This window comes from Molothrus ater, chromosome 6, assembly GCF_012460135.2.
Source record: "Molothrus ater isolate BHLD 08-10-18 breed brown headed cowbird chromosome 6, BPBGC_Mater_1.1, whole genome shotgun sequence".
In the NCBI taxonomy this organism is placed as follows: domain Eukaryota; kingdom Metazoa; phylum Chordata; class Aves; order Passeriformes; family Icteridae; genus Molothrus; species Molothrus ater.
This window is the reverse complement of record NC_050483.2, coordinates 4,537,501-4,558,908: the sequence shown is the minus strand read 5'-3', so window position 1 is coordinate 4,558,908 and position 21,408 is coordinate 4,537,501. Positions and strand designations below refer to the sequence as shown.

At 35.8% G+C, this 21,408-nt stretch overlaps 1 protein-coding gene across 1 annotated transcript in view; it reads right to left on the bottom strand.

Moving 5' to 3' along the window:
* Window positions 1-21,408, bottom strand: part of CCDC73 (coiled-coil domain containing 73) — a 55,292-nt gene that overhangs the window by 28,278 nt on the left and 5,606 nt on the right. The window contains exons 2-8 of the mRNA XM_036384667.1: window positions 20,009-20,155; window positions 13,407-13,478; window positions 9,963-10,034; window positions 9,160-9,195; window positions 7,324-7,398; window positions 5,508-5,546; window positions 93-228 (exon numbers count right to left, since the gene is read on the bottom strand). Coding sequence (XP_036240560.1) covers window positions 93-228; window positions 5,508-5,546; window positions 7,324-7,398; window positions 9,160-9,195; window positions 9,963-10,034; window positions 13,407-13,478; window positions 20,009-20,140 — 562 coding nt within the window. The 5' untranslated portion in view covers window positions 20,141-20,155. The remainder of the gene's footprint in view (window positions 1-92; window positions 229-5,507; window positions 5,547-7,323; window positions 7,399-9,159; window positions 9,196-9,962; window positions 10,035-13,406; window positions 13,479-20,008; window positions 20,156-21,408) is intronic.

Below are 21,408 nucleotides of genomic sequence, written 5' to 3'. Positions count from 1 at the left end.
CTGCTATTTTTCTGAGTTTTCAAGTGTCTCCAACTGAGTGCCGTCGAAGCACAGCAAAAGCAAATGCTGGAAGGTATTTAAGACATACATACCACTGTGCTCTAGCTTGCCATGAACACCTTTCACAATCCCAAAACGAGATGCAATAGTAGCATAACACCTCTCAACTTCATTCAGTTTCTTATGATGCTCCTCTTTTGCTGTTAAGTGCATCTGCAATTTTTGATCCTGTTAGGAACATAAATGAAGCACCCATTTAATGACAGTAAGTAGCTCTCCAGTTGCTTTTGAATATAACAGCATAAATGCAAAATCATTCCCAGAATCTTTCAGTTGGCTATTTCATATCTAATGACCTTCCCATCTCCAAATAGCAGGAAGACAGACAGAATCATCATGATAATCAAAGGATTTGAGCATCTGACATTTGAGGAGAGGCTGAGGGACCTGTGACAGCTTAGCCTGGAGAGGAGCTGATAAATGTGTATGTACCAGGGGAGGTGTGTGTGTGAAAGGAATAAAGAAACCACACCCAGACTTCTTTTAGTGGTGCTCACTGACACAAAGTGAAAGACTAGAAATTTCAATTAAACTTGAGGGGAAAGACATTGTAAGGGTGGGCAAACATTGGAAAAGATTGCACAGGCACGCTACAGCATCTGTCTAAGGAGATACTAAAAATCAACAGCCATGGCTCTGTGACACTGGCTCCACTGACCCTGCTCTGAGCCACCTCAAAAGGCTCCTGACAGTTTCATCCATTCCAGTCCTGGGCTTGTAAAAAATGACACAGTCAAGGGCAATTAGGAGAGAGTTTGTGTATCTGACACACCTAAATAAAGAATTTCAACACACTTGCTAAAAATCAGAAGTGCATCAACTACTTCTAGAGTAGAGGTGACTTTGATTTGGACGAGTGAGATTAATGCAGATTAACACCCCATGCTTCCCAGAAAAATATAAATAACCTTGTGGTGAGTAATTCTTATTTCCTCAGTTTCAATTAACTGTTCTAATATCTTGAAATACGATGAAATCACTTTGTGTATCTGTAGGGAAGTTTCTGACAACTTTTGTAAGCATCTAACACTTTATTTTACTTCTATTCACATGTTGGCCTAAGTAATACCACAAAGAAACCCATGTGGTAATTAAGTACAATATATGTAATGAATTTTACCAATCTCTCTCATTTTGTGGAAACTGTTCAGAGACAATTTTTTTGTTATCCTTTTAACAGTAAGATTTTTGTGTTCTTCTTTATAGTGTATTTTTGTTAACAGTTTTGTAGGTACTATTTGGTGAATTTTAAAATTAATTTTTCTACAGAGAATGAGGTAAGTTAATTCCTCAGAAAGGATAAACATTTGTTTAGATATCTAATCTATTTCTAATCTACAGAGCAACACAGCAATTAAAATGAACTGGGCCAAATTCATTCCTGTGTGTAAATTCAAGTTACACCAGGATGCCTCTGGCCCAGTCTGCTTGGCTTTGGCAAGGCTCCATTTCTACACAGTAACAAATGCAATACATGTCCAGGCATCAGAGGATAATAAAAGCTGATAGTAATCAAATGAAATGACCACCATAAGACTAGCAAAACAGGATATACAATACAAATTTCTCATGTTTTATAAGGTATGAAATTAAACACACTACAGCAAATGGAAAGTCATAATGGAAGCACTGGTAAAGAAACCACCACTTACAGAAATCACTGCGAGGAATGTAGGTTGAAAATGTTCTTATACTTTCTGTTCTTCCTAATCATAAATTAACTGCTGAAGATCTGTGCTTAACTAATGCCAGGAGGGGAATTTTCTAACAAAAACATTAAAAGGAAAGATTTTCTTTGTTTTTCCTGGTCATTCCCTCAGGTATATTTATTCTAAGAGATCGATGAGCAGGGAGACAGCCCTAATTTGAGACTTGAACAGCTTGTGGCAAGATCTGAGGGGTTTTTTAGTTTTTAATATGGATTTTTTCTTAGTGTTATCCAATTCCTTTCTTTAGTCAGCAAGATAGTGTTAGTCCCTCGTCCTCTCTCAAAAGTTGAAATATGCTTTGCTACTTCACGGGGCTCTTTCCAGGGAAAAAAGGAACTGGCCTGTTCTAGCTGCAAGAGTTTTATTAAGAGCTTAACACTTGCCTAAATTTGATTTTTGATGGCAGGCTGCTCTCCAGGCTTAATGCACAGAGAAATAAAAGCCTGAGTATGTGATTCGTCTCCTCCCAGTGAAAAAGCTGTAAAACATTCTTCCATAGAAGCCAATCAAGAAACACCAGGAGACACTGCAGGATAGGGAGTGGATGACCCTGGAGCTGGAGTGAGACCCACAGAATCTTGGTTCTTCTTCCTCATGTCTGATACTGCAAAAACAGGAATTATTGCCCTGCCCTCCACCAGTAATAAAGATAAGCTGGGATGGGGAGTGGAATTGATTGTGGCCATATGGCTTGTTGAGGCACAATGATTTCTTGGTGGAACTGGACCCAAGAAATAGCTCAGGGTCAAGTGGGTGACTGGAGAAACACAATGAGGGAATGGCTCATATCTCAAAGATATTCTAGAAATGGAGTCACGAGTCAGAGGTACTCAGTGAAGCAGAAGGTGGTAACTGGGAGGTGAAAGTGTCAGAGAAACAAAGGGGATGTAATGGCATGGAGACCAAAGGCAAGATCACATGAAAATTATGCAAAGAGCTACCAACTGTAGAGCTTCAAAATGGGAATTTTTTTCACAACAGTTCCTCCAGTTCTCACCATTTTTCTACTTAAAAATAAGTAGATACTTAATAATAATTGGGTTGAATTTATACTGTATCACTGCCTTCTCACTGTGTTTTTAAACAACATAGTATGATTACAGGCAAACTCCTAAAAGATGCAGAAAGGGAACAAAAACATCCTATCTTAGATTATTATGAATAAACCAACTTTTTTTTTTTGCAGTAATTTCTTTTCCACTCATTTGATAACTATACCCGTATTAGAAAACTAAATGGTGGCAGGGAAGTTCTCAGGAAAAGCCTGTACTGTTGTTAAAATATCCCTGACACATTTTGGCCTGTGCCAAGTAGGACTCACCTGACTGTGCCAGCAGCTCCTGGGCACGGTTCAGGTGGGAACACAGTTCCCCGTCTGCTGGGAACAATGTGGGTTATCTGGATCTAAATTCCCTATTTCTGTGGTGGGGTTTAACCTAGACCATCTGACTGCAGCTTCACTCAATGGTTTCACATCCATTTAGTTTCCAATAAAAACAGTAAGGGAAGACAAGAACAGATACCATGTGCAGAGAGTCCTGGCATTCTCCAGTGTATGGTCTGTCAGGAAACCAACACCTGACCATTTTCCTCCAGTTACTTCCTAATTTCAGCAGCAAGAAAACAAATACAATCCAGAGGTCACACACAAGTGTGTTCTATCAACTGAATTGGCTTTGTAGTAATCCCTCCTGACTGCATGAGTGCTACTGTCCATATGCAGTGAGGTGCAAAACAACTGCACTGCATGCAATAATCAATTCTTTAATTGGGGGGGAAGACAATAATAAAGACAAACAAATAATAAAACACAAAAAAATTCTTATTGTTTGTCTCTATACTATCTTTCAGTACGAAACAAAATCTTCCACTATTTCAAAATTATAGCATATATGGTAAGAATTATATCATATATGATAATAATCAGCACTACCATTTTTGCATAAACTTAACTGGACAGCATGTTAAAACATGGTGCTCATGTCAAGTATTAACATGGTATATACCATTCTAAAAGAATAGAACTAAAGCAGAAAAACAGAATAAAAAGCTACATCAGTAAGGCACGCCCAGTCCCCAGCACACACAGAAGCTCCTTCACTGATTGGCAGGGTTTCTAAGGTGCCAGATGTAAACTGAGCAGCACATCTGCTTACTCTCAAAACACACACCAGAGAACAAGCTAATCTGTCTTTAACAAAATTGAAATGGGTCTCAGATAAATGATTGGTTCAGAATTTCATCCATTTGATTTTTAAACACTTTGCCATCGGTGATGACCAAGAGTCTACATGGGCAGCTACTCCTCTGTTCCCTTGAATGTGCCACTTATTTCAGTGCAACCACTTAGGGAGTAAAGTTGGTAGAATTTGACCTGGTCTAAAACTGCATTAGCCCACTACTGCAGAAGATTACAGGAAAAAAATCACTTTTGTTTACCTTGTGGGGTATTTTGTTTCCATCATTTCATATCAGAGCATTTTCCCTAAATAAGTCCCAACTGTGCATGGGGGGACTGTTTAGTGCCACATGCCAAAGAGGATTTCCAGCATCTTGTCCCACTCAGTAGCATTTTAGATTACTCTACTCTGTATCAAAGCAAATGTTTTCAAAATATTCAAAGGATCCATTAATGAAAAGTTAATGAATATAAAAAATATATTCTTTAAAGCAGCGTAGATGCATTTCCAGCTTAAAGAAAAGGTGTTGTCCTTTAAATATTCTAAGTCAGATGGAAGACTGAGCTTGTAAGTTATGAAAGAAAGATAATATGTAAAATGACCTAGATGCAAGTCCAGTTATTCCGTATATTTTCAACACATTTTTAGATCAGCTGCATTTTAGGAATAAATACAAGTTAAAAGTGAAGTAAGACAAAACACATTTTATGTTGCCTTTGATCTTTAACTTGTAGCCTTATCTCCCAGGTCAGAGGGCACATTATTCAATTTCACCATATTTTGTGTAAAACCACTGTAGCGTTGAAGATGACTTTCAGTACAAATGTCATGGTACTTAAAGCTAAACTGGACTCTAGTTTTTTGAGCTTCTTAATTAAAATCACAGTTTGTAATGGTCTGACAATATTATCTTTATTCTTTCCAGTTGAGCAGCAGCAGAATTTTCACAGCATTTATTCAATCAAGCCTAGCAATGTTTCTGTGGCTCACTCTTTCACTTCCTAAAACAGACAACAGGGTTCAGAGCCACTATGCTGTCACTCTGGGTAAATTTATTCCCTGTGTCAAAGGGAGTGAGCTGCACTGGATGAAATCTAAACTGTTCAGGGAAACTGATGTTAAGAACTAATTCTGAGGAGTAAAAAAAGAGTGAGAAGAAAACCACCAGTTTTTCTTAAAAACAAAACCAAGAACTTCTAGGAATTCTCTATTACTTTTTGATATATTATGCCAGATCTGTCAGAGTAATAAAATTACACTATTTAAATGACAGTCTATTAAAAAATCTTTAATCTATAAAGAGAGCAAATGTACCAATTCTACTTTAATTCAGTGAGAAAAAAATACCACATGCTGAACAGTAAATATCACACAATAAAAATCTAAAACCATTGCATTTGTAAGATTTTCAGATTTGAAGCTGATACCTCTTTGTGTTACTTGTAATAATTATCATATATCATTTAAGTATTAAAGCCAGTTAGTAGTGGATTATACCCCAAGCATACTCTTTTCATTAAAGCTCTTCCTTCTTTTTGCACTTTCATTATTTTCTTACCATTTCATTCAGTTTCTTTTGTAAAGTGTATTTTGAAATCTGTAAAACAACAGAGAGTTATTCATTAAATGGTATTTACGTTTTTTTCTGACAACAACCTGCATAATTAAGTATTGTTGTACCAATTATTTAATTGCATTTGTTATTAATCCATCCAATATAGTAATGGTGGTTTTGAATTACTGATGGCACAATTTCATGTATTATTAGATGCACTTTACTTCATAATGTTACTTCAATATTTAAATTATGTAAAATCACTTCACACTGATTTGTTACTAGAGGAGTTTTGAAAAAGTGCATAAATCCTTGTGTTTTCTGACAGGCATCATAAAAAACATGCAATGGGACCACAGTCTGTAAACTAGACCCTGAGAAATAAATAGAGAAGAAGATAAAGATAGAAATGAAAGTATTCCCTCAACTCCTACAGGAATAGAAGTGTGCTCCCTATTGGAAAAAACAACAAAAATATCTTAGTAGGTATTCAAAATAGTAGCATATAAAGATATAATGTAACAATCTCACATGCTTTAATAATATAAGGCTGCCATTAGAAGATATTAACACTACCTAATACCCCACTGACAGAGTATTTTGATTTGCATACAAAAAAAAACCCTAAGGTATTGTCAAAGAACCCAGAGTTTACAAATGTTATACAGAAAATATTATTTCTAGGAAAAAAACCTAGAGAAAAATCATTTTAAGGTAGGGTTCTGACTCTACAGATAAGAATACAGAACTGAATTAAAAATTCTTCCCTCTTGTATTGGGCTCATTTCCAAACAATCTCCCTGTGAGCACACTGTGACCTCCTGCTTCCTCAAGCCACAGCAGAATTTCCTAGATCTGAACTGTACTGTGACAGAAATGCTTGATCTGTGAGCACTCAACATTTAAGATTTTTTTTTTTTAATTTGTGGTTTGTCTTACAAAAGAAAGGCCAGTAGGATCTTTCATTACTCTTGCTGTCCACATATTATGTTCAGCAGACCATGGAGGGATGGATATTCTACATCATCTGTGCTATGCCAAGGTTTGAGCAAGGCAACAAAATCCTTACAGCTATTGCTCAGAAGGCCAGCCATGAGAATCAATTTCTTGTGCTCCTAAAATACAGTGTTAAGTAACTGACAAAACAAACAGTCTGCTACAAAGGTAAATGTATTCCATTATAAGAGAATGTGAAGTTTCAAAATCATAGTAATAATCCATTATAGCCATTTTGTTTCCAACAGAATTATTATTCCACTCAGTTATGGGTAGAAAAATAATTAGTTCCTGGTAACACCTGAAATCTGGCAATGCATTACAATGCTACTGATCCATTTTCTATGTATTTGCCTTGGTCTTAAGCCATGGATCAAGTGTGAGTACAGAAACCTCCCAGTGAAACAGAGGAATCCACTGAAAAACACAGGGAGCACTGCAAGGTGGAGGCCCAGGGTGAATACTTAGTTCTGTTTAGGAGCCCAAAACCAGGGATTCCAGACAGGTGTGGAGTAAGAAAACAAGAATGTGAAGGAAGAGGAAGACAGTGGAAATGAAAAGAAAGCACATTTTACACACTGTTTGGACTTTTGAGTCATCTTCTGGAGGAAAAGAACATTAGCTGGAAGGTTAACTCAAAGTAGTAGTGAGTGACACTGAAGACTGGAACAGAAACTCAGTGTTACAAAGTGAGGTGTCCTAGGAAGATTAAACAATTAGGCCTTAAAGATCCTCTCAAAACCACAATTTTCTTACTAGGAAAAAACTAAAACCAAAACTCCTCCATTCAAAGAAATGTTATTTTACAAAAGCAATACTTTACCTGTAAGGCTTTTAATGTTTCTTTCAGTCCATCAATTTCTTTTTCTTTTGTTTCTACAGCAAGTTGGTATTTTCCCTTTCAACAAAAGCTGTACTTCAGGATTTGGGCAGGATGTAAATGCATTTACAATATGAATTTATCAAAAAGAACGTTACAAAAATAGTATTACTCCGCTACGACAGAACAATTCATTGGTGAATAGTTCAGCTAAATCATTTTAAAATGCAGATAAATATTGCTATAAAAAGAAAAGTGAAAACATGATAGAGTATCTTCACCACTTCTGACTATTCATCAAGTCATAAAATTGGCTGTTCTGGGAGAGACAAGCCTGACAAAGGCAGAACTAATACATTATTTAGAACAAAGACAGTAAATTTTAAAACAAAAGGTATCAGGTAAATCCATTTTTTATCTGCAGGATCTTCATAGAAACAACCTGCTCATTTTTCTCAGTCCACAAAGAGTGAACTGTAAGCAGCTATTGCTAGAGACAGTAAATACATGCAAGTACATTTAATATGCATATATATATGTATGTATATATATATATATATACAAGCATATGTGTGTGTGAATGCATACATAGACAAACATATGGAATTTGCACATGAGAAAGCCAAAGGACTTCAGTAGAATTAAATCTGGTAAAAATCACTGGCTGCAGCCAATCCAATGCAGACCAGAATCTAAATACCAGAGAATATGTCAGAAAACACAAAGATATCCATTCAACCACCCCTGCATGTTCCAGTCTTTTCCAATACAGTGCTGACTGTGCAATCCTCCAAAACCACCCTGATCACTCATAGTACATATCATCTAAATTGATGCAAAAATTGGTTTTTCAACTCTATCCCAAGATTAATTTACTCTTTCAGTTACTTTGGTATTAAGTACAGAAAGTACTATTCGATTCAATGGAAATAGAAGTAAAAATTAAACAGCATAAAATTTAATTCTGAATCTATCATTGAAAAAAAAAATCAGAGAGTAATAAGTGGGTATGTGTGGACAAATGAATTGTCTTAATGAGAAAAAATTCCAAACTCCCAAACAAGCAAATTACTCAAGCACAAAATATAAAATACATAGCAATAAATAGCAATGCAGCAAACAATAAAGTTTATTTTTTATATACTTTCAAGCCATTTAACCAGTTTGCAAATTTCTATGTCAGTTCTTATGCCACATCCAGCATATTCACCTGCTCCAAACCACTGGGAAATTTAAATGAAACAACAGAGGCAGACATCCACTGACTTCACTATTTAAAACAGGTTCATTGTAGACCAAATGTAAATCCTTCATTCAGAGGAGGAATTGGGCAATCAGCCTGGTATAAAAACTTATGTAGCTAACAAAATCCACATCAATTCAGGCTAAAATTTATCTTATTTCAGTTTAGGTCAAGTACCTTCAGAAACCTTTAGTACCTTTAGTTCAGCTAAATCAATAAAATCCCTATTAAATTCTGATTTCTCTAAGGCAGCTAGAAATGTTATTTTTTAGTACTAGTTGTAAAGGCCAATTTTCCCAATTTATCCTAACCCTCTAGAATAAAGTAAATTTTGTATAAATGCAATATGGAACTATCAAAGAACACTCTTTCCTCAACTGATTTTTAGCATAAGCAGTGACTCTTCACAGGTCTATAAACAAAAAAACAGAAATACAAAAGTTACAAAGACATTTCTTTTGCAAAGGCCATCGCAAAAAACATAATGTAATTGCAATATACTTAGTTTATACTCAGGATATGTTTGGTATGTTTTATATCATTATTATTTGCTTACGCTCTTCTTTGGATGACAAACAACAAATAATTTAGAATACCTTTTCTTCTTCCATGGCAAACATCCTTGCCTGTAACTTGGTTGTCAGTCACATAAAAAAACCAAAACAAAAAAATCAGAACAGCACATGGCAATAATTTTATTCATGCAATTCAACAAGACAATATAGTTAAATTAACCTGCAGAGTATAATTCCTGGGGTTTTCTACCTATAGGAACTGTAGAACTCTACCGTTCCACAAGGAGAACTCTGTGAATCTCCAATTATTTTTTCAAGAGAGAAACCTAATTGCTTGTCAGTTTCTTTTTTGTGTGACACGATTGTGATGCAGTATTAATGACAAATTCTTCATCACCATGGGCAACAGTTTCAGCTCCTATGAACATTCTCTGCAAGGTCTCTCAGCTCTTGTGTTTGCTCACTGTAATATGGAGAATAAAACACAAGAGTGAAACACACTTTTAAATGTTGGGCAGGATAATTTGTGTGGCAGATCTTTTACCATGGTTTATGAATCTACCCTGGCAGAGGTCATGCTAAATTAGAGGGGGAAAGCCAAACAAAGCAAAACAGAATGAGGAAAGTGTTAGAAGAAGCATTATCTTCTCTAGGAGGTTTTTGAAATATAAAAATGAAAAATGCCAGGAGGAGGGGCATCTGGCAAGAACTACAAACACAAGCATAATGGTGTGGCCAGAAGAAAGGAAATGAGCTCTGTCCTGAGCTGTATATTCTAACATTTTATATGCAATAGAAAATATTTTCATACCAGCTGATAACTTGCTATGATGCCACTGTATTTTAAAATCCCACAGTCAAAGCCAAAGGCTTTATTTTGTTACCTGTTTTTTAAAAGCGGCCATAGCTTCTTTGTTTTGTTGTTGCAGCGTGTCGGTCTGATGCTGCAGAGTTTCCTGCTCATGTGAAAAAACAACAGCATGAGTAAAGTATTATCTGAGAGCAAATTATATATCAAGTATTCCAAGAAAAGGCTGACTTATTGCGATATTTATTTAACAATAATACGTAATATTGTAATAATTCTAGAATGATACAATTGACTAAAAAACCCCGAAGACTAAACAAAAATGCATTTTTTAACTGGTAATTGTCTTTTTGGTAACAGCTTCTCTTTCACTCTTAACAGGTAACAATTCTCCCCTCTGGAATACAGACCTTTGACTAGGACTTCTGTGAGCAACTCCTACCCATCCCATCAGCCTGCAGAAACAACCCACATCCACTGCCAGCTCAAGGCAGAACCTTGATGCTGGTCCAGGTAGTTACAACAGAATTTTAATGGCCATTAAAAATAGAATCCCATTGAAAACTAACTATCTGTTATTCTGTTTATAGTTAGATTTTAGTCATTTAACAAGCTACTTGAAAGAGCTGAAGGAAGCCAGAAATAACTAAGTATAAGGCAATAGTATGAGGTTCTTATCACCCTCCAGCCTGGCTTTACTTTCATCCATAAAAACAAGAAAATTAGTGAGGATGTACTTTTTTTGTATTATTATTTCATATTATAATCTCATAGGCTAATACTCCACTCTGCAAGATGGAAATCTCCAAGATCTTTAAGCATCATGCTTCTTTATAAGATACTTCACCTTTACCATGAAGGTATGCATGGAAGACCAGGTTTTTCAGTTCTAAACACTGAAATATTAGGTAAAAGTAGTTAAAAGGCTCTGTCCCTGAACAGCTATCTCAAAATATAGATGAGTGTTTAGCTTAGAAAATATTAGTGAGTAGCAGGAAACACACTAATCCACTAATGACTTCACAAAAATAAATATAAATTGAGATTATTAAAAAGAATGAATGGGAGAAAATAAATTGAAAATCTGTTTCACACACAAGGAGTCAAATTTCTTCTTCTGCCTTAATAAAAATTGAGTTTTTAAACAAAGTCCCTTCCAAAATTGCTGTTTTCTCCAGCAAGCTGGTGTTGCTTTCACATTGTACAAGCAAGAACCTGAACAAAAGAGCCTTTTGCCAGAGACAAGAATCCAAGGAGATAAGGTGTTCCATATCCATTTACTTAACTCATCATGCGTAGAGGAAGTTTTGGTTTGTGTGCAACAAACAATGCACAGTACATAACTGAATGTTCAGAAGCACACAGAAGTCCTGAGAAATGTTTTCCTGGGGTTGCCCCTCAGCCCTGTGTCCAAGGACGGGTTCTCCAGGGGGTGACAGGCATGTGAAGTAGCAAGGCAGGAAAGTACTGCAGGCACAAAAAATCAACTACTCCCACTGCAGTACTCCTGCTCACCACAGGAATAAGATTTTATATCCACAGTGCTGCCAAATTAAGATGGCACTACAAAATACAGGAATTCAAGTCAATAGCATGGAATAAATTATGTAGGTATAAGTCTGGTTTCATTAAACAATCATCCTTTATATAACTTTATCATAGATGTAATGGAAAAAAACCCAATGCTGAACTCTTTATAGCATACTACTTTCTTGCACTGTATATTCAAGTGAGGTATTTTATTTTCAAAAAGACAGGGCAGTCTCTACAAATATTCATTTTCTAACAAGCCTCACACACAGACTATCAGATAAAATGCTTCTATTATCAGATGAATGATAATAAAATAATAAAATTATTCTATTATCTCTGTCAGAAATTCAGGCTTGGAAGAAGTTTTCCATATATACCATGTATGTGTGATGCAGTAAGACTGAAGAAAAAAGCAGAGGGTTGTTTTAAATATGAAAAAAATCAGTTTTGATATTGTAGTATTATAATGGATGACTATACCCACTAGATTTAAAGGAATATATTCTCCAGTTATTCTGTCTTCCCTGCTTGAGTGTATTTTTTTCAAGAGTAGCCACAGTATATTTATAAAATGTAGATAAGTTGTAATATTGTAATATGACTTAGCTTCATTTCAAAATAGTTAGCTAAATTTTAGGTAAAATAAAATGAATGACAGAAATGTTGACTGGAACGGAAATCCATGAAGGAAATGGTAAAACAGAACCTTTGATAAACCACAGGAAGATGTCTACTTATTGAACTACTGCTGTGGTCAGTATGATTCTGCATTCAGAAACAATCGGGTCACAAATTCAATTTAAATGTCATACTTAGAATTTCATCTTACTGGAGTCTCCAGGACTGGAAATTCGTATTAGCTTGTTCCTTTGAAGATCCAGAAAATTTGCTCACATGAAGTTCCCAAAATCTACCACTCATTGATCAGCTTTGCCATGTGCCAATGCTAAGTGCAAAGCACAGGAACAGAGTTCACCTCACTACCTGTAAGTCCCATCCTTTTATGAGTGGTACATTAAATTGCTGTTAAGGTCTTAGAATGGGTGGGAATCCTCCCTTTTGAACCCAGAATACTAAGCACTGCAAAGCTAGGTTAAGAAAAGCAAAGAAGGGTTACAAATTGAAAGCACTCTTGCTTTTACAAATAGAAAATGTTTCCTGTTTCTGTGTGCACATATATATCTTTCAAGAAAGAAAAGCACAGAGTTAGGATTATTAATTTAAGATGGTTAGGATGAACTCCAAGATGAAATAGCCTTCCTTTACAACTAAGATGTTAAATATCCCAAGATCAAGGATAGAGCTGAAATTATTGTTTTTTCTGGGGTTGTAAAATATACGGAGTGAAGCCTTTTATCTTGTGCCCTAGTGACAGGGGTCATGGGTTTGATTGTATTAAAGAAGGGAATGCATTTCCTAGCAAAGCATAACCTCAGGAGCCCTAACTCTGAGAAGAATGTCAGACTTATGTTGCTGAATACTTCATTCTCAACATTTAAAAGTTGACAGACTACCTCTGAGTATGGATAACATACAAGTTCACGTTCAAAATAACTTTCTGGGAAAATCTCCACTTCCAGAAATTGCAAGTGAAGTTGGTTGCTGCACTGATATTTGCACTTGCCAAAGCCAAGCATAGAACAGAGAAGCTGCTACACAGCTTCCCCCACACTCACGTGTCAACATGCCTCAGATTCAGCCAAATATCTTCCTGCTTCAGTATTTCCATCTCTTTTGACTGAAGATTGCCAAGTCATGCCAAATATTATTACATTTTCTTGTTAAAAACATTGCTAAGCTGGGCACAATCCAAATCAAAATAAAAGCTACAGATGTTCATGACTAAATAATAAGCTACTGGCTAGAACATTCTACTACTGAATAAAAATAGCTCTATAAAGAGGAATTGTAACAAATCACAATTTACGTTAACACATTAAAATTAAATCTCAGCAGCTAAAACACTGAAAGCACGCAGGAAAGTTACCTTCTGCCATTCAAGTTCCTGTTTCTCTATAACTATTTTGTTTATTTGGTCTTCATAATTATTTTCTGTTTCCTAGTTAAAAACAAATATTAAAAAAAGTCAAAACACTGAAATGAAGAGAAATTCAGTGAGATGCAAAAGTGCTTCAAGAATCCCTTGTAGTCAATGATACAGATAATCATAATTAATGACTCAAAATTCGGGGCATCTTAAATATCAGCTCAAAGCATCTGAATCTTATTCTTTGTGACATCTCCTAGGACAACTGAAAAGTTTTTGTCAGTGGTTACTTCTGTTATTATGGAAAAAGAGATATATTTATCATTATCTTCTGTGCCAAGAAGCCTTCTGACCTACCAAAAGAAACTGAAACAGAATCATTGGTAATCAACACATTTCTGATAAGATGAGCTACCATAAAATCTGAGAAGACCATTACTAACGTCCAAAGTTTCTTCCATCATCCACAGGGAGGTGTTACAGATCCTTGTTCTTGTCAGAAGCACTTGTGTCAAGAATCCAACTATTACTTTTGATAACAAATGAGAGTTACCTTCTGATAATCACAGTTGCTAAATACTTTGGCATTTTCCTGAAACACTCTGGTATTAAAGTTAATTTTTCCCAACAGAAATCAGCTTCCCTTTGGAGTCCAATTTTTATGAGCACTGGCCTTCCTTCACAAATCCAGTACTCAAAAAAAAGGAAGAACAAAAGGTTTCCTTATGAACAGTCACAACTTCCTGCAAGAACAATATTCAGGTTTTTGATGCATGTCATAAGCAACTCAGCACTGTCCTGTTTTTTGCACACAGTCAAAATAATGAATATCCTCCAAGGACCTGGAGAGCTGCACTAATGTGCCACTGAACTTCCAAAGGCGGCTCTCCCACTTTGCTCTGCACACTGATAGCCAGCTTGGGAAAGCCACCACTTTAAGGTAAGTCTGACTTCTCTTTGATGAATCCTTGCACGAATAACATTTACTGAGGTCCAGCAAGGGCCAAGCTCACTGTATGAGGGTAAAAGAATACCCTCAGTACTTGAACTGTGCATTTTGATATATTATGCGCCAATTTTATGCTGTTTTTAAGTTCAACTTCACTATAGTTTAAATCTCGCCATCTTAATTGTTGGAAAAATTTAAGTACTCTTGAAGCGACTCACTCCTCAGAAATTGGTTAGAACCTTTAGGAAACAGTCACAACTTGGGAAAAAAAGGCCATGGATCTCTCTCTAATAAAAAATAAAAGACATCAAAAGGTTAATTCTCTTAACACTGGGGTTTAAGTACAATTCTAATGATATGCAATACCATGAACGCTATTATTTGCCACGAGACTAAAAAGATCCCAGCTCTGGATGAAGCAACACCTTTCCTGACACACAGAAAGAACAAACGGAGGCTCTTTCTCCTTCCCAAGTGAAGAAGATTACACAAAATTTTTTGGCTATAAAATACACTGCAATTCTTTCTGAAGCCCAACTATGAGTAAGGGTTCCAAGTTTCTGATTCAAGGATATTTACAACACTTCAACAATTGATGCAAAACAGTTTTGAAGATTTTGCAACCCTTTCTCACTTAGTACAGTATTTGATTCATAGTCCCACTACTTATCAACAGAAACAAAAAAGCAAACATGTCCCAAGTGATTCAAAATAGTTTTTTGACACTGACATCTTTTATAGGGTTTTAGGGTCAAAACTGACTTTCTTGATTAGCAGATAGTTTACAGGCACACGTGTGTAGAGAAGCACACTTCTTTCCACAGGAGGCCACTCCCAAGCATTTCAAGATTCTTGCAGAGATTCTAAATATATGCCTCAGCTGTCAAGTGAATTTTACATACAAAATACTGAATAGGCATTTAAAACTAAAATCTGTCTCACAGAGAACCAGAGAAAAGTCCTTTAGCTTTTGCTTCTCTGATATATACTGGTAGAATACAGATGGAGAAGAAACTGAAAGATTTCATAGGACTTATGGTTAAAAAAAAAAAGAGAACTTAAAAGATTATCAGGGATTCCCAGTTCTGCTTTAACAAACAGTGATGCATCGCTGCAATGATTTTTTTTTTCTGGTACTATTCTATAAGTACTTAAGAAAAATACATCCCCTAATTTCCCATGAGTGACAAAACCAAATGAGACTGGCTTGAAGCTTTTAAAAAGCTGTGATCCTCAATCCTTTCTGTTATTAAGCAACAAATGCTATGAAAATGATATATTATTAGCAAAAGTCTTTCTCAAAATGGTAAGAAAATGGCCTTAAATTCCATTTTAAGTGAGCCCTTTGCTGTGAACACCTAAGAGGATAAGAAGCAAAGCTGTAAGTGAACAACACTCCTCCAACTTACTCCCAAATTATAAAGGTGTCTCTGGAATCTATCAAAAATGTGCATGTATGTAACTATGGCTGAGAAAATAAACATCATAAATACTTAAACTGAGAATGACAATTACATGATAAAAATGTTCTCACATGAAATCGCCAACAGTTATAAACCTTATCCATCATTTTTACATCTTCCAAAGGACATTTATAGTTTACCCATTTTGAATTGAAAGCTTCTAAAACTTGTGTGAAGCACTTTTTTTCTTTTTTTTAGAAGTTCTATCAGCTGTTTAATAAGACAAAAATGTTTTTGTTATACTTAGGAGAACAATATTGTATGTAACTCTGATAAGGGATCAAATACCCACCAAACCTTAAAAGTGTTCATTTTTTATTAGATGCCTTAGGACTACATGGATTTAAGTGTTTTTATAAAAAAAGACTACCATAACAATAAAGGAGGAGTAATTTGATGGTTTATTTACTCGTTATAACCTTTAGAAAGTGTCAAGCCTTCTTTAAAGTGTTTGCTTCAGGCTGTAGTTTTACAAGATGGGCTGTGGATTGGTCAAGCCCCCTCGATTCTTGACCCTGAACAGATTTAGGAACAGAGTACAGCTGGCTCATGTCCAAGCAGCCAAAACTGCTGCTAGGTACTTTTATTATCTTTTTTAAACTTACAGTCTCCCTCCTACAAAATTGCACATCCAATTTTCATGCAGGTCAAACAGTACTCAGAGAAACTACAATTTCTGATTCTTTCATACTATCATTGGAAATTCCTTCATGAATGAAGCAGACCAGTACAATTTTTAGTAGATCTCATGGATATTGTTCTTAAGTTTTGTTTCCAGGACAAATGTTAAAAGGAGAGAAGATATTTATAGAAGCATTATTCTACCTTTAGTTTCCGATAAAACATTGTTGGATTTTCATAGTTATGACAGGTAATAAAAAATAATTGTAACCTGTATTTGGAATCTCTTCTCAAAAAACTTTCCATTTTCAGATGCAGAGACACAAAAATTTGTACCAACCACTATTTTTCCTTGTCTTTGACTCCACTGCAGAGGTTACAATTACTCTATATTTAATCTCTGCTATCAAATTATAATCCTGGAAAGGTCTGCATTGATACTTAGAACAGTCTCCAACTGCAAGTAATCAGTTCCTAATCAAAAGCCACATTATTCACAAACAGAGAAATTATGATCTAATACACTGCTTGCTGACTCAGACAACAATATCAAGGATGTCACATTCATGAGATCTGAAATTCAGTGCTGTTTATTCTCTTAAATCCACATACTTACTTTTTTTCCCAATACTGTCCTTGTGTCATTTTACTAAAAAAAATCCCTAATTTACACTTAGGGATGAAATCCAGTTAAAAGGCTGTTAGGAAGAAAAGGCACTCAGTTGACTACAGAGCAAGACTGACAGACATGGAAGTAAGTGAAGGGGATATCCAGCACAAAGGGATCAGTGGTCAGTGCTGGATGAGTGAGAAAGCTAAACTGGAAGAAACAGAAGACATTCCAACTATTGGAGTCTGAAGTAATCCCTGTGGGGCAGGGGAAAGAGAAATACAATTTTTGTGGCTTTTAATTACTTACATATTCATATTATGTCAATTCCTATGGAGATCAAAAACCCTGTGAATAGCCAAAGGAACAAAGTGAAGCTGCATCAAGTATAATCATTTAAGCAATTAATCTTTAGAACAAATTTGCACAGCTATCAAGGATTGGGATTTCCTCTGGAAGATGGAACTGATGAACAGTCCCTTACTCTGAGCAACTCTTCTACACAATTTTTGAGAGTTTACCTACAATATCATGACATTGAGTAAGGATTGCAACAAATCTCTCAAAATATTTTCATATTTAAGAGTTTGCTTTTTATTAGCTTCACACGGATAATTTCATCCACAAATTTATTAATCTGAATTTGTACTGCAGCTTAACCAACCATTCCAGACACTTTATTAACTCAAAATACACAACAGGTCCTGTACCAAAGAGTCTCCTGTTGAAGTGACAAGCAAGACCAATAATGGGAAGAAAAATAGAAGCAAATAGACGTAAAATAATCTCATCTGAGGCGAAACCAGAGGTCAAAGACAAATATTTGAGAGTAAAATCCATGGCACTGGCTCTAGCGCCTCCCTCAGGTTATCAGTCTACTGAACCTCACAAGCAACCTGGGAAGGAAGTGGAAGCAATAGTAAGAAACCTGCAGAATTTTCACTTTCACTCCACTTTCTGATGGAGCAGATGACACAGATTTTGTGTTTCATTCATGGCCATGGAAAAATCAGCATGTTAGTGCAAGACAAGCACTGTAATTCTCTGAGTTATCCCTGTATTTTGGTTTATTCACTACCTTTCTCTCAGGGCTGATTAAAAATTTACCAAATAAGCTGACACTGACTGAATTCATAAGAAAATCATAGCTAAAATGGGGAGAGATTTTTTAGGGGTATTTTAAAGCAAAAACATCCATCCAAAATTCTACTTTAAAAGATAAAAATGAATGCCACTAGGCATAAGCCACATTACTCAATAACTCTTGCATCTTCAGAACACTTATGTTTTATATTCCAAGCTTCAAACATACTAAGCAAGCAGCCCTGAACTATCAAAACCAATCAAAAATGCATTCAAGGACACTCCAAGATTTCAATTTGGCTGTCTGTAAAATGCTTACTTTTTAACCTAAATTTCAAACTAAACAGGTAAATACATATGTATGTATGTAGTTTTTGAGGGTAAAGAAAACCACAGGTATTTTACAAACTTAGCACCATGTCTTAACTGTGAAACTGGCTCTTAGCATTTGCATTAATTTTGAAACTAAGAATCATTTCAAGGCAAAAAATTACTCACCCTGCTGAGACAACTTTTACAAAATCACAGCCACAAACTCTTGTAGCACAGCAGACACAAAGCAGGCATAAAAACCCAACGGGAAATGCCAAAAGATGAAATCCCATGGCATTCTATGAACAATTTAGGCTCTGAGCAGGTGCATTGAAAAGTGCTACCATTGAGTTAACCATATAAATTCAGCTAAGCAGTCTTCTAAAGAAAAGGATACTCTGATATATTAACAATAATAAAAATTCTTCTTATTACAACTATTTTTAGATATAATAATATATTGAATAATAAAGTTAAATTATTCAGTTTTTACTTTTAATACTAAAATAGTTTGACTAGACTAAACACTACCACTGAAACATAAGTCTGGGGATCACACCATGGGGGCTTTAACAGTACTACACCAAGAAAGTACCTTCATGCAGCCCTTCTCTCTTCTTTTTTCTTTTTAATGGCAGTCATTCTTTTGTTTATGGCTTTTAAAGAGAGGATTATAGCATTTCACTTAGATCAAAATAAGCATAAATCAAGCATGTCACCAATACTAATATATTAAAACTAATAATACACATCTTTTGAACAGGTCAAATGCATCAGATGAAGAAAAAATACACTTTAGGTCTTTCAATACACATAACAGCTCAGAAAGCCTAAGGGGAGAAATAGACAGAAATGTTTACATACACACAACTGAAAAAGTAACCACAGAAAAATACAAGTGACAAATTAACTACAAGAAAAAACAGCTGCCTCTACCAGCACAGAAGCAATTTTACCTTGGTACTACTACAAGATCGTTTCAAAAACAAAACACCCCCAGCCCTAATACTCAATACACTATTTATTGTAGGGATCTAGCTCTATAGTTTAGCAATGTCAAACTGGTGAAATAAAGTGTTTTTAATCTAGCTTTTTGCCCACAGAGGTAATTCTGAAAAACACAAGTTAACAGCCAAAATCACCACTTTTCTGGCAAATGGCAAATCAATTATGAAAAAAGAAAGACTTGGGGACTTGGAAAACACTTGGATTCCTTCTTTTCATTTTGCATCAAACACTGCTCTTAAAGAGAAGAATTATAATGGAAGACAACAATTTAATATAGCTTTTAATCAACCTGATTATCAACTCTAGCAACTTCTTATGTTGTTACAGAAAAACCAAATTCATTCCCATACAACCCTGTTGCCTTTGTGCTGTCGACAGGAAAATCTGTAACACACCCAATACCTAAACCCATTATATTTTTAAACAAAACCCTGGTTGGTGAATCACTTAAAATACAGCATGAGGTTAGCCACACTTATGCAGCATTTTCTAGGATCACCTACAGAGAGACAGAAATAAGACAAAGAAAGACCAAACCCAATATAAAGAAATTTACCCTTCTGATACGCAGCTCTTCTATTGCCTCCAATAAACTTGTTTTAAAGTCTAACAGTCGAATGGAAAGTAAAGTCTCTGATGGACTTGGAAGAGTAGATTCAAGTGCCTGTGCTTTCAAGTCTTCCTCCATTCTATGAGCTCCTTTCTGCAAAATAAAGACAGGCATTTCCTCTCCAGTTTATCTGTAAGAGAATACTCAAACTGCAAAACCTTCAAATATGGAGGCAGAATCTTTTTGCAAAGAGTAAAACTACTACTTAGAGATACTATGTAATTAACAATATTTTTATTTTAAGGTAATGTGCACTACTGTAGAAAAAAGCATACAGATTTATCAGTAATTCACAATATTCCTTCGCTTCTCCTCTGTATTTATTAGCTTGGTTTTGGTTTTAAGCAAAAACTTTGATGAGCAGACAGAAGTAGTAGAGGTTTTTTTTCCCAGAGTTACTGCCCTGCACTGACATGAAGGTGCTGCAACACACACATCATGCCATGAAAAAGTTGCTGCCTACATTCAAGATCACAAGACAGGCCCAATTTTAAAAGAGATCCTTGGTCTGAAATCAGGGATTTAAGGTAATGCTTGCAGTCTCTGCATCTGAATTTTATCAAGGTGTCTTTCTCATTCTCTTCCTACAAATCCTATATCAAAATGTTGTATTCTGAGCCAGCTGCATCAACTGCTGTCAAGCAGAGTTACACAAACAGGAGCCCCAGGTGCCTCTGTAAGGACAAAGCAAGTCTGTTAGAGACACCAGAGGTGAGCACAACACTCAGCATTTTATTCACAAAAACGTAACAACTGCAGCTATTTCCCCTGTTTTTCCCAGATGGTATTTTTTAATCCTTGAGACTGAATTGCCAGCAGTGCACTAGAACACCCGATGCTCTCCCTGCCAGACACACCCCTTGTGTTTCTGCACCAAGAATTACAGAGGCAGGGGCAGAGCACAGGAGTTATGGCTGACCTGGCTGCTGCCACAGAACCCTTAGGAAGGAATTCCTGCAGGAAGAGCAGAGACCTGGTCTGTATCATGGGGCCATAACAACTACAAATCAGGGCTCACCACTTTTTCTTCTGTTGTCTAAATAAAACTCTAACATAGATCACATTTAAGCTGCTTGGTCATGGATAATAGATTGACTCCTTGTTTAGCTGCCCCACCACGAAAGTTACTCTGTTAGTAAAGCAATGGTTTTGCTAAAACCAAAACAATCAGGCTCATTTTTGTCTTTCATTTTAAAACATATGACTAATACTGAACTGTTCAATATGAAGTATATAAATTCTTTTGTCAGTGTCAAAATGTGTATGTTAGAAGGACTTCTGAAGAGGCAGCAAATAAAGCCTGAATAAGAACCATGTACAAACATGTAGCACTTCAGGCAACAAAT